At 39.6% G+C, this 14,051-nt stretch overlaps 1 protein-coding gene across 1 annotated transcript in view; it reads right to left on the bottom strand.

Annotated features, from left to right (window-relative positions):
- Window positions 1-686: 686 nt before the first annotated feature.
- NUDT13 (nudix hydrolase 13) overlaps window positions 687-14,051 on the bottom strand; it is a 31,123-nt gene continuing 17,758 nt past the window's right edge. Inside the window, 10 exon segments of the mRNA XM_060126950.1 lie at window positions 687-731; window positions 733-768; window positions 770-892; window positions 1,949-2,108; window positions 2,830-2,936; window positions 3,101-3,226; window positions 4,332-4,438; window positions 5,271-5,403; window positions 5,498-5,516; window positions 6,674-6,796. Of these exon segments, the coding sequence (XP_059982933.1) occupies window positions 687-731; window positions 733-768; window positions 770-892; window positions 1,949-2,108; window positions 2,830-2,936; window positions 3,101-3,226; window positions 4,332-4,438; window positions 5,271-5,403; window positions 5,498-5,516; window positions 6,674-6,796 (979 nt within the window).

Raw genomic sequence — 14,051 nt, 5'->3', positions numbered from 1 at the left:
CTACTGAGACTGCGCTCTAGAACCCGCAAGCCACAACTACCGAGCCCGCACGCCTAGAGCCCGTGCTCCAGAACAAGAGAAGCCACTGCGATGAGAAGCCCTCACACCACAACAAAGAGCAGCCCCCACTCGCCGCAACTAGAGAAAACTCGCGCACAGCAACGAAGACCCAACACAGCCGCAAATAAATAAGTAAATAAATTTGTTTAAAAAATATGTGCTATTGTTTTAAATTGTATGAGGATAAAAAGGAACTCAGTAGAGGGTTGAGATCTGCTATATATTTTCAATATTAAAATAAAAGTTGTAACCAAAATTATACCAGGCACATTTTGGCAGTTAGTATAAACCCAGCATTGACAAGCCACATGCCAAAAGATGTTTGCTTCCAAAGCACAGGAGAAAATGAATGAGCAAGGGCCCATATCCAAACTAATGCTTCAACTTTCCCTCTGATTTTGACAATTGTCATCTCATCAGTTTTGGCATTTTTGATTGCCTGTGATTAGGAACTTCTTTTATTAACACTGCTGGCAGATGTGCCTTGCTGGGGGCTCACCATCTGCTCTGCCTTCTTATGATGTTGGCCTGGAGATGACCTTTCGTCACCACCTCTTCATCAGTTGATCTCTGATGTGCCCCTCTGAGATAGGAGGGATTTATCTGATTAGGTGGCCTGATCTGAGCTAAGCAGGCAGGATAGAACAGGTCGGTTTTTCCACCCACTCCTTTTATCAGTTGGTGGGTAATGGCTAACTTGGGGGGGGGGCAACCAGAATGGGAAAGCCCCATTCTGTTGCTGATAATATGGGTTGTCTTTCCTCAGGGCTGTGGCCACCTCATCATGACTGAACCAGGCAGCTGCTTCTAGTTCTCTCAAGTTCACCTGGATCTGAAAGACATAAGGAAAAACAGGCTATAAGGTTAGGAGATACAAAACTTAGAATACGACGGCCAAAGATGAGAAAATGGTTCCAGAACTGAGCAATCTTAGAAGGTAATATCTGGGATCTATAGTCTGGGAGATAATCAGTTCTAGATAGGGTCCAGAAGCAAAAGTACCATAATTAAGAGATGAGAGTTAAGTATATATTTTAAATATTAAAAAAAATTTTTTAAATCCTGGAAGCTCAAATAGTAAAATATTGAGTGGTTTGGGAATTCCCGGGCGGTCCAGTGGTTAGGACTCGGCACTTTCACTACTGTGGCCCAGGTTCAATCCCTGGTTGGGGAACTAAGATTCTGCAAGCCATGCGGCGTGGCCAAAAAAAAAAAAAAAAAGTGGTTAACATTGAGAGGTAAAATTATATAACTAAAAAAAAGAACATATACATGTTACTCTTCTTCAAAGGATGTGTTAATTAATGATAGTCAAAAGCATAGTATCTGCCTTGCAAGAAGCAAAAATGCAAACTGCATCCACAGGGAGCTGAGACAGATTAGATATTATTCATTGTATAGAAACCAAAGCACAAAATGAGACTTTGGCACATAGGGACCACAACACCATCTGTCAGGGATGTTAGAGCAAGGTGAGGTGGGATAAGACAACATCTAAGTCCCTTTCAATCAGAAGTTCCTATGATTTTATATTATTAGTTCCCAACATCCTGACTGGAGCAATAATACCAATTCTGAAATCAATCATTAAATTTTATATATTTATTGTGTGCCTATTCTATGCAAGACTGTTAATTTCCTGATGATGAAAGATAAATTGTTTCATGATTGAGATATATACAAGGAAGAATGGTGATTGTGTTGGCACTCCCAATTTTTATGGTGATTAGTTGTTTATAAGATTGCAAATTCCTTAAAGGTATAAATCATATATTACATGTCTTTGTATAATCTAAACAATGCTGGACTAGACAGGTGCTTAGTAAGTACCTATGGACCAGCTTGGATGAGGCAAAGGATATATCATAAGGGAAGCATTAGAACTCACCTCTGTCTGCCCTGGTTTCACAGTTGCATGACAAGCAATCATAAGTGCACCATTAGGAAAGGGCCAGTCCTGAGATGCAGAGTATTGCAGTCTTTCCACCTCCAATCCCACCTCTTCTGCAGCTTCTCACCGGATAGCCTCTTCCAGACTTTCACCTATAAGCACACAGATTAATTCAGGACAGCCCTGCAGCAGGAAGGGTGATACAGAAGCCCGTTGGCGAAAGGAGCGCAAAACTGGCTCCCAAGTCAATGAAATACTCTTGGGGAAGCCCTAAATCTCTGAGTCTCTACACTAGGAATCAAGTCTGAAGTTGGGTATTGAACCACAATACTTGAACCTACTAGGTTAGTTACACAAAATAAGAGTCGGAGAGGCTACTGCTGCCCTCAGGTTTTTAATAAAGTTCAAATGCCACATTTCACCATTTGCAAATTTTACCCCAATAGACTGAAAAAAAAAAACACAAACCTGTAAATAAATATTAAATTCTAGTTAATATAATATTAATATGCATGTTGAAATATTTAGGAGGAAGTGTACTAATGTCTGCAATCTATGCTTCAAAAAATAAGATGGACTAATGGGTGGATAGAGGAATGCATAGACAGATATGTGATAAAGTAAACATAGTAATTATGGAATTTAGGTGGTGAGTACATGGGTGTTTACTGTATAAATCTTCCAGCTATGCTTATGTTTGAAAATTTGCCTATAAAATATTGGAAAATTGATGCCACAAAGTAGTTTTCTTGATATAATAGGGAAGAATGTGCTTGAGACACCATGGCAACAAGAATAAGAAATACATACTATTTCATACTATAAGATTTCATGTCTTTCAATGTTATCTGTATATGCCCGAAATTCCTTACCTATTATCACAAAAACCTGCCAAGGCAGAATACATTCCCTTGGGAAAGGAACTCTGGCGGGTAAGCAGGCATTGAGTCCCATCTGACACCAGAGTGATCACCACAGGAGTCATCTAGGAAAAGGGGATGGAAACTTGTGCACTAGGGCTTTGGGGTCTGTTAGTGAAACAAAGTAATGGGTAACTAAGGAAAGCCTTTTAGCTGTACAGGCTTCCATCCACAAGAGAAAGTAGTGCACAGCCTTCTTGGATTACTGACCTTTTAAAGCGATAATTACCTGTGGATAATAGATGATCTTATTGGAAGGGCACAGACGCTTGCTGCCAGCCACATTCTTCTTGGTGGGCTGTCCACTTCTGCTGCAGAACTGATGAGCATCATGCCAATGGAGAAGAGCCTGAGCCTAGGAATACAAAGATGGGCTTGGTTTCATTTGGAGAGTATGTGGGGCTCATCTATAATGTTGCTGGGGCTACTATTTAGAGCAACTCAAAGGGACACACCAATCCCTTTTCAGCTCACCTACTTTAAATGCTTATTAACTATTTAAACTTTAAAATAAGGAAACTATTTGAACATAGTCCTCTAGCATCTGAAGTATGAATTTTATTTTATTTTATTTTGGGGGGCTGTGCCGTGTGGCTTGCGGGATCTTAGTTCCCCGACCAGGGATTGACCAGGCCCACAACAGTGAAAGCCCAACTCCTAACCACTGGACCGCCAGGGAATTCTCTGAAGTATGAATTTTTAAAAAGCATATTTTAAATGTATTATGAATTATTTTAAAAATATATATAAAATATCATAATGAACACCCATGAACTTATGAGCCAGCTTAAAAAGAAAACATTTTCAGCATAATTAAACACCCCAACATGTACTCCTCTCCAATAAAGTTGGAATTTTTTTGCAAATAAAAAATGTTAAGGGACTTCCCTGGTGGCCCAGTGGGTAAGACTCCACACTCCCAATGCAGGGGGCCTGGGTTCCATCCCTGGTCGGGGAACTAGATACTGCAACTAAGAATCTGCATTTTGCAACTAAAGAAGTCTGCATGCCACAACGAAGATCCTCTGTGCCGCAACTAAGACCCGGCACAGCCAAAAATAAATAAATAAATAAATAATTTAAAAAATGTTTAGAGATACCTCTTTAAACGGGCAGTCAAAAGTACTTTAGCAAGTGAAATCTAAAGCTGGAGGACGAGTCGTTAAAGCAATATAAAATAACTTCTCATGATGTATATGTCATGCTGTGGGTCATTAAAAATGTTTATAAGGCTGATAGATCATATTGCCATAGATCTGCACACCCTCAGGAGACAATGGTACTAACAACGGTCCTGCCAAAAACAGGGTAAAAGAAAGAAGAATAAGCAATCTCCCTACAGCACATTGTCCTTCTGCCAAGGTTTGTAGGAAGGACTATGATCTGAAAAAAAAAAAATCAAATGTTTCCCATATACACTACTTTACTTAATTTCCTACAGAACCAAGAAATCAATCTACCGTGGATAGCAAGGAGGCATCCTTCACATTCAGCTGAAAGAGAGCCTTCCTCAGCCCAGTGAAAGACCCCTTGAGCTCTGTCTCCATTTCAGGTTTCTGTAAGGAAGCTAAAAAATTAGAAAAGAGAACAAAATGAAATGAATGTCAAGCTTTACCTCAGGGACCCTCTCAAGTATATTCTGTTAGAACAGTGTTTCCCAAACTCACCTAATATGACTCAACTAGGGAGAATAAAAAAATATACAGGTTCTCAAACCCCTGCCTGGAGATTCTGAATAGCAGGTGAGTGAGGCCCAGAAATCTTGATTTTTTAACAAGCACCAGGAGATTCTTATATTCAGGCAAATTTGGGAAACATTAGACCATAGTGTTTCCCAAGATCCTCTTCGGGGCAATAAGAACATTCGCACTAGCCACACACTATCCCTGGCTAAAAAGATGAAAGGGGACCTCTAAGCTCCTATCTGAACCTCCATTCCAGCATCATTACCTTTACAGCTACACCGTGAAAGAGAGAAGGAAAGCCTGACAGGAGCCATGAGCCTCTAGCAAACCAGTTCCCAAATGCAGGTCTGAAGACCCAGAGCTACTCCAAGGTAACATGTTTATTCACCTGCATTGATAAGAGAAATAAGAATAATGTCATGAATTTTAAAACATTTCTCATGAAATATTTAAGACATATAAAGGTATAAATGTATAAAGGTACAGAGAATAATACAGTAAACATCTTTGTACCACCACCTAGCTGAGAAAGAAAGTATTAAAATGTCCTTTAAGTGATGATGATGGTAGATGGTACTATCTTTTAAGGTCCTAACTTAAGAAAAATTGAAATTGTTTTGTATTCTTAAAATGTTCTTTGAAATTTTACTATTATGTGGAATCCCAAAGTCTAAGAACCACTGGGAAGTACCCATCAGGAATAATGTTATGTACCATTTATGGAAGAGGAGCTATTTAGACCTAGATCCAGAGCAAACAATGCTTCTTGCTGTTCGGAGCATCCAATTAGCACGGAATATTCTGTTGTTTGCATGTCCTGCCCAAACTTACCCAGGAGCCTTTCCAACTCGAAGAAACACAGAAGGAGAAGGGAAGAAAACAAGGGTTTTAATTAAACCATCAGAGCCATACTAGACTTATTGGAAACCATCTACTTCAACTTGAAGTAGGTACAGCTGGCTTCTAGTCACTGCCCTGCAGCTAATTAGCTATATAATCTTGGCCTAATCACTTAACCTCTCAAGGCCTCCATTTTCTCATCAGCAGTCTGAAGAGTTTAAAGGAATTCTTTCTGTGTAACACTGTATTACTCTATGATTGTATCATGAAAGGAGCATATCCCCTAGTTTTAAAGATACATGATAGTTGACTTACTAAAGCACTGAAAAAAAAATAAGTGTCAAACTTAAAATGGTAGAGAGACCAAAGCAGGTCTATAATTTACTCTTCAGATCATGCTGCTTTTGTGGGCCAGGGTAGACTACTCATCTGAGACCCTGGTCTGTAAAGACAAGTGCTGTATAGGGAGAAAATCTATCCTCCTGTGCATGAAGGGCTCATATTTATTTGTTCATAATACAAGATTACATTGCTAATCTATAAATAATGTTTAGTGCCTTCTGATAAACATCCTCATATACTTATGCACTGCTAGAAACTACCTATCTAAGTATTCCAACATCTGACCCTGGCAATGTATTTAGAAGTTTCTGCATAGTGGCATCATATAAAACTCAAGGTAGCATCTTGAATGCCAAATCCCAATGGCTTAGATATCTCTAGTTATATACCTTAAAAGAGTTCTCAAAACAATTTTAGTTCACGTTTAGTTTTGACCCTTCTAAGGAGAAATTAAGTCATGATGCAAATCTTAAACAGTGTAACAGTGAACAGCTTCTTGGAGGCTGGAAATTGCTGGTCCAAGGCAGGGGTTGGCAAAATATTTCAAGTTCTGTGAGCCATACGGTCTCTGTCACAATACTCTGTTTTACCATTGTAGTGCAAAAGCAGTCATAAACAATATGTAAATGAATGAGTGAGGCTGTGTTCCAATAAAAATGTATTTAAAAAACAGACATGGGTTCCAATTTGGACAGCAGTTTTCCTGACCCTTGGTTTAAGGCTATAGTGGTTCAAACCATCACCAGAAAATATTCGATTGGGCAATGCAGGTTTATACATTAAATAATTAATTGGCAGAAGAAGTTTGAAAAATCTGGACTCTAAACTCAGAGGATTCTTCTCAGGGATTTGATATGGACCGAGTTCTGCTTAGCGGCCACAGCCTGGTCTACTTTACTAGTCTACTCTGGGCTTACCTAATAGGCTATGCTGGCGGGGCCAGGTATTGATGTTCTGATTTCTGAACCAAAGGAGCCAGGTTATGAAAGCGGTAAAATGCTCCTGTCTGCTGGGCTTTTTTACATGCATCATCATCTTCCTTCAGCTCAGATAAATACCTGTGTTTTGGAAATAATCAAAGCATTACAAAACCATACTTAGTTTCTTTTACAGCATTCATCTTTGAGAATTCTGTTCCTGCACTGGTCTCCTACCACGGTTATTCCTTTTATTTATTTACATCCTAAATTTCTTTAAAAAAGGATTTGAGGTGGCTACAGGGGGTCATTCCCTCCTTTGTCCTACTGTATACCTTGCCCATACTTCTGTGGTTGCACTTACATGGTGCTGTTTGTTAATCTGTGTCTCCCCTGAAAGACTATGATCTTTTTTTTTAACATCTTTATTGGAGTATAATTGCTTTACAATAATTGCTTTACAATGGTGTGTTAGTTTCCGCTTTATAACAAAGTGAATCAGCTATACATATATCCCCATATCTCTTCCCTCTTGCGTCTCCCTCCCTCCCACTCTCCCTATCCCACCCCTCTAGGTGGTCACAAAGCACCAAGCTGATCTCCCTGTGCTATGCGGCTGCTTCCCACTAGCTATCTATTTTACGTTTGGTAGTGTATATATGTCCATGCCACTCTCTCACTTTGTCACAGCTTACCCTTCCCCCTCCCCATATCCTCAAGTCCATGCTCTAGTAGGGCTGTGTCTTTATTCCCGTCTTACCCCTAGGTTCTTCATGACCGTTTCTTTTTCCCTTAGATTCCATATATATGTGTTAGCGTACGTTATTTGTTTTTCTCTTTCTGACTTACTTCACTCTGTATGACAGACTCTAGGTCCATCCACCTCACTACAAATAACTCAATTTCGTTTCTTTTTATGGCTGAGTAATATTCCATTGTATATATGTGCCACATCTTCTTTATCTGTTCATCCGATGATGGACACTTAGGTTGCTTCCATCTCCAGGCTATTGTAAATAGAGCTGCAATGAACATTTTGGTACATGACTCTTTTTGAATTATGGTTTTCTCAGGGTATATGCCCAGTAGTGGGATTGCTGGGTCATATGGTAGTTCTATTTGTAGTTTTTTAAGGAGCCTCCATACTGTTCTCCATAGTGGCTGTACCAATGCACATTCCCACCAGCAGTGCAAGAGTGTTCCTTTTTCTCCACACCCGCTCCAGCATTTACTGTTTGTAGATTTTTTGATGACGGCCATTCTGACTCGTATGAGGTGATACCTCATTGTGGTTTTGATTTGCATTTCTCTAATGATTAGTGATGTTGAGCATCCTTTCATGTGTTTGTTGGCAATCTGTATATCTTCTTTGGAGAAATGTCTGTTTAGGTCTTCTGCCCATTTTTGGATTGGGTTGTTTGTTTTTTTGATATTGAGCTGCATGAGCTGCTTGTAAATTTTGGAGATTAATCCTTTGTCAGTTACTTCATTTGCAAATATTTTCTCCCATTCTGAGGGTTGTCTTTTGGTCTTGTTCATGGTTTCCTTTGCTGTGCAAAAGCTTTTAAGTTTCATTAGGTCCCATTTGTTTATTTTTGGTTTTATTTACATTTCTCTAGGAGTTGGGTCAAAAAGGATCTTGCTGTGATTAATGTCATAGAGTGTTCTGCCTATGTTTTCCTCTAACAGTTTTATAGTGTCTGGCCTTACATTTAGGTCTTTAATCTATTTTGAGTTTATTTTTGTGTATGGTGTTAGGGAGTGTTCTAATTTCATTCTTCTACATGTACCTGTCCAGTTTTCCCAGCACCACTTATTGAAGAGGCTGACTTTTCTCCATTGTATATTCTTACCTCCTTTATCAAAAATGACTATGATCTTCTTAAGGGCAGGGTCTGCCTTAGTTCTGTATCATGGGTAATTAGCATATTGAATGGCTCAATTCAATAAGTATTTATTGAATTGAACTTCAAGGGTAATAAATATTTACTGAATTGAACCTCAAGGTACTTTGCCAATATTATGCTGTGAGGCAAGAATTTACATGCAGTGGAGTGAAAGGAAAACAAGTTCAGTGATAAAACATCAACCACAGAGCACCTAGAGATGGGAGCAGACTTTATTATTGCAGACAAGGAACAAACAGTATACCTTCAGAAACCCTTATTCAATCTAGGGATGATAAAGAGCAAATTTATCTTCAATGCACTCTTGTTTCAAACATCTATTGCCCCAGGTGGATGCCGTTAGCTTCTTATCTCTACTGAAGGGATCACTGATGAAAGTGAAGCCATATTTGACATACACTTATTTAATAAGTGTAATAATTTCTTTTCTTTTTTTTTTTTTTTTTTTGCGTTATGCGGGTCTCTCACCGTTGTGCCCTCTCCCGCTGCCGAGCACAGGCTCCGGACGCGCAGGCTCAGCGGCCATGGCTCACGGGCCCAGCCGCTCCGCGGCATGTGGGATCCTCCCGGACTCGGGCACGAATCCATGTTCCCTGCATCGGCAGGCAGACTCCCAACCACTGCGCCACCAGGGAGGCCCCAAAGTGTAATATTTTCAATAGCCAAAATTAAAATGTAGAAAAAGAGAACATCCTGTAATTAGTTTCTCTAAAAAAAAAACGTAATAGAGCAAGTTCTGTACCTTCATTAAGGACGGCCTAAGTCTATCCTTTCAAGAAACTTGGGAATCAGGGCAGGAACTGCGTGATTCAGGGAGGACTGAATGTGGATTCTCCTTCTGCGGCCTTAGGGATAATGATTTTTTTTTTGGCCTTGCCGCGCAGCCTGCAGGATCTCAGTTACCCTATCAGGGACTGAACCCAAGCTCCAGCAGTGAAAGCCTATGGTCCTAACCACTAGGCAACCAGGGAACTCCCAGGGATAATGATTCTGACTGCTGAAAGCCCTACAACAGACTCTCAGGTATATGGCATATTTTGTCACTTAAGTAGGAAACACAGTTTAGAGATATTTTCTGTAGGATCTGGGAGCTTTTGTAACACCAGTAGAGTTAGCTCCACATGAAACTACAAAGTAAAATGATAAACATGCCCTAGTGGCATCTATAGGAACCTATTTTTGACTGTATGATAAAAGCGATTGCAGTGAGCGCTTTGTAAACAGAAGACAAAAGAAACAGTTTTCTGAGATTTGAATACTCATGATATTTTTATACTTATTGTGAGTGACTGCAACCTCCTGGGACAAAGTCTCAATGTATGTCAAAGGAGAGCTATGTGCCACTCAGAAGTTACCAAATATAAACAATAGAACAAAATGCTAACTTTGTAAAAGTGATACAACCTGTGCTTTGCCCTAAAGATCCTAAAAAGCAAAACATCTACAAAAGCATCCAGGTTAAGGTCTTAAACCTGGGGCCTCACTGGAACTGGGACTGAGATCCAAAAAGTTCTTTGCATTCTTCTTGATTGGAACACTTTTTTTAGAAATGGATTTTCTTGCTGTACATCTGAAACATTGTAAATCAACTATACTTCAGTAAAAAATAAATAAGCTAGAAGGATATATTGTACAGCAGAGGGAATATAACCAATATTTTATAATAACCTTTTTTTAATGTACACCAATAAAGTACCATATTTATTTGTTTTAATAGGTGTAATTTTATTGGGATTTTACATAAGACTTTTGTTTCTAGATCACCACTGCTCTAGGGAAACCAACATAGAATTTTTAGCAGGAAAAATGACATAATTACATTATAATTCAGAAATAACCATTATTATAACAAAATGAATTGGAATAGGGTAAAACAAGAGGTGACAAAATCAGTTAAGAAGTGATTTCAAGAGACCAGGCAAAACAAACACATGAAAGAATACTCAGCATCATCAATTAGAGAAATGCAAATAAAAACCACAATGAGGCATCACCTCACACCCGTCAGAATGGCCATCATCAAAAAATCTACAAACAACAAATGCTGGAGAGAGTGTGGAGAAAAGGGAACCCTCCTGCACCGTTGGTGGGAATGTAAATTGATACAGCCACCATGGAGAACAGCATGGAGGCTCCTCAAAAAACTAAAAATAGAACTAGCATACGACCCAGCAATCCCACCACTGGACATATATCCTGAGAAAAATCATAATTCAAAAAGAGTCATGTACCACAATGTTCATTGCAGCTCCATCCACAATAGCCAGGACATGGAAGCAAGACAAGTGTCCATCGACAGATGAATGGATAAAAAAGATGTGGCACATACATACAATGGAACACTACCCAGCCATAAAAAGAAACAAAATTGAGCCACCTGCAGTGAGGTGGACGGACCCAGAGTCTGCCACACAGCGAAGCAAGTCAGAAAGAGAAAAACAAACACCGCATGCCAATGCATATATATGGAATCTAAAAAAAAAAAAAAAATGGTCATGAAGAATCTAGGGGGCAGGACAGAAACAAAGATGCAGACCTACTAGAGAATGGACTCGAGGACACAGGGAGGGGGAAGGGTAAGCTGGGAGAAAGTGAGAGAGTGGCATGGACATATATACACTACCAAATGTAAAATAGATAGCTAGTGGGAAGCAGCCACATAGCACAGGGAGATCAGCTCTGTGCTTTGTGACCACCTAGAGGGATGGGATAGGGAGAGTGGGAGGGAGGGAGACACAAGAAGGAAGAGACACGGGGACACATGTATATGTACAGCCGATTCACCCTGCCACATAGCAGAAACCAACACACCATTAAGCAATCATACTCCAATAAAGATGTTTAAAAAAAAAAAATGGGGCTTCCCTGGTGGTGCAGTGGTTGAGAGTCCGCCTGCCGATGCAGGGGATACAGGTTCGTGCCCCGGTCCAGGAAGATCACACATGCCGCGGAGCGGCTGGGCCCGTGAGCCATGGCCGCTGAGCCTGCACGTCCGGAGCCTGTGCTCCACAACGGGAGAGGCCACAACAGTGAGAGGCCCGCGTACCGCAAAAAAAAAAAAAAAAAAAAAAAATTGGGCACAGGTTCATGATGCCCCAAAACAATTACAATAGTAACATCAAAGATCACAGATCACAACAAATATAATTATAATGAAAAAGTTTGAATTATTGTGAGAATTACCTAAACGTGACACAGAGACATGGAATGAGCAAATGCTGTTGGAAAATTGTTCCAAGAGGATTACTTGACGCAGGGTTGCCACAAACTTTCAATTTGTAAAAAGCACAGTATCTGCAAAGCGCAATGAAGCAAAGCACAGTAAAATGAGGTATGCCTGTATACGTTATGCTTTATACATTGCAGTATTCAAGGCTCAAATTGTCCCAAATTTGGCCAATGTGAACTCCTTGAAGTTGACCCCTGTATCCACACAACCCCAGTGGTATTGAAAGCATTCCTGCTTTCTGGCATAGCAAGAGGTATCAAGCTCATCTGGTACATTTCCTGCCCCAGACCTAGAATCAGCCATTCTTTTCAAGGAGCCCTTCTTCCTTTTGTTGGGAAATGGCTTTCAGAGACTATGATCAGCACTGGGGATGCTCACTTCTACCAGACTGTCATTATTTCTATGCCCTCTCAGTAAATAAAGCTAGGAAATATGTGAATTTCAGAAAGAAAACTAAATCTTGTCACCAAGAAAGTCCCTGAGTGGTGGGATTCTGGATGATTTCCCTTTTTTAAAAAAATTGGTAACTGTATTTTCTGATTTCTATAGAATGACTATTTTTTAACTTTCATAATAAGAAAAAAGGGACTTCCCTATGGCGCAGTGGTTAAGAATCTGCCTGCCAATGCAGGGGACACGGATTCGAGCCCTGGTCTGGGAAGATCCCACATGCCACGGAACAACTAAGCCCATGCGCCACAACTACTGAGCCTACGTTCTAGAGCCCATGAGCCACAACTTGAGCCCGTGTGCCACAACTACTGAAGCCCGTGTGCCTAGAGCCCGTGCTCCGCAACAAGAGAAGTCGCTGCAATGAGAAGCCCGCGCACAGCAACAAAGATGCAACGCAGCCTAATTAATTAAATTTTTAAAAAAGGAATCCCACCACTCACAGATGATCATTGTTTATACCTTGGAATTCTCCAAAGTATTTATTAATATTATGCATCTATACATATGCAATAAGTACTTTTAGAACTGATCTACTACTTTGTAGCCTTTTTTTGTAAGCATATTAACATTTTTCACACCATATTCTTTACTGATAGAATTTTAGTTTTCTTATGATTTTTAATTCATTTTCAATACATTTAATCACTTTAACACTCATTTTTTAGACTTCAGTAATTCTGTTATTGTTCTTAGAGTCTCAGCCTGAGAACTGTAAATAACCCAAATGTCCAACAATATCTAAAACAAGTATTGCAATTTTGTTGTCTTCTAACTCTTGCTCATGTAAGATTGTGTACGTTTATGTGCCTTTAAATATTGAACTGGGCCCTCATGTATGGCAGAGCTTTCAGTGTGGGAAGCCCTGGTAGTGAGTGTATCTCTCCAGAGGGGTTTTACATCTGCAAGTCTACAAATACTACTTAACGTCTTTTCTTAGTTTGGGGGTTTTGGACCATACCACATAGATGGTGCAAACTTAAACCCCAAAACTGAATGAGAGCAGGCTACTGATTTCAAATTCACAGATTTTATATTTGCCCAGACTGGGGACAAAGAAGTCCTTTATCACCTTCCTGTACTGGTGTAGATTTTTTTTTTTTCTAGTCTGCCTTTCACTGTGGTTTAGTTCTTGGGGGAGGGAGTTGCGAGGGGATGGGGAGGTATGCAGGTGGTATGCAGGGACTGGAGTTATCTACCTTATTTTCAGGAACCTTAATGAACTATTATTCAATATAGTTTTTAATTCTATCATATGGGTATATCATGATTTAATTAATTTTTCCCTTACTGTTCATTCATCCATTCAACAATATTTCAGTGCCTACTATGTGCCAGATACTAGGCTTTTATGTACTAGGGGTACCATAGGGGAAAAGACAAAGTGCTTATCTTTTTTTTTTTAAGTCTTCATTGAATTTGTTACAATATTGCTTCTGGTTTTTTTTTTATGTTTTGGTTTTTTGGCCCCAAGGCATGTGAGATCTTAGCTCCCCAGCCAGGGATCTAACTCACACGCCCTGCATTGTAAGGTGAAGTCTTAACCACCCGCCAGGGAAGTCCCCAAAGTTCTTATCTTAAAAAAAGAACTTATATTTAAGTATGTCAGACATTTTAGATATTGGAAATTTAATTGTTTAGAAATTCTCTAGTTATAAATAATTTGCATTGAACATCTTTATACGTAAATCTTAATCATACATCCGTAATCCCCAATATAGGATTTTGAGATACTTATATTTTATAATTTAATGGACCAAAGATATAATAATTAGAGCTCAGTTTGGTCAAAACTCACCGTGTCTTAGTG

The sequence above is a fragment of the Lagenorhynchus albirostris genome, chromosome 16 (genome assembly GCF_949774975.1).
Source record: "Lagenorhynchus albirostris chromosome 16, mLagAlb1.1, whole genome shotgun sequence".
NCBI classification, from domain to species: domain Eukaryota; kingdom Metazoa; phylum Chordata; class Mammalia; order Artiodactyla; family Delphinidae; genus Lagenorhynchus; species Lagenorhynchus albirostris.
Note: the sequence above shows the minus strand (reverse complement) of the source record. Positions and strands in the feature narration are given on the sequence as shown.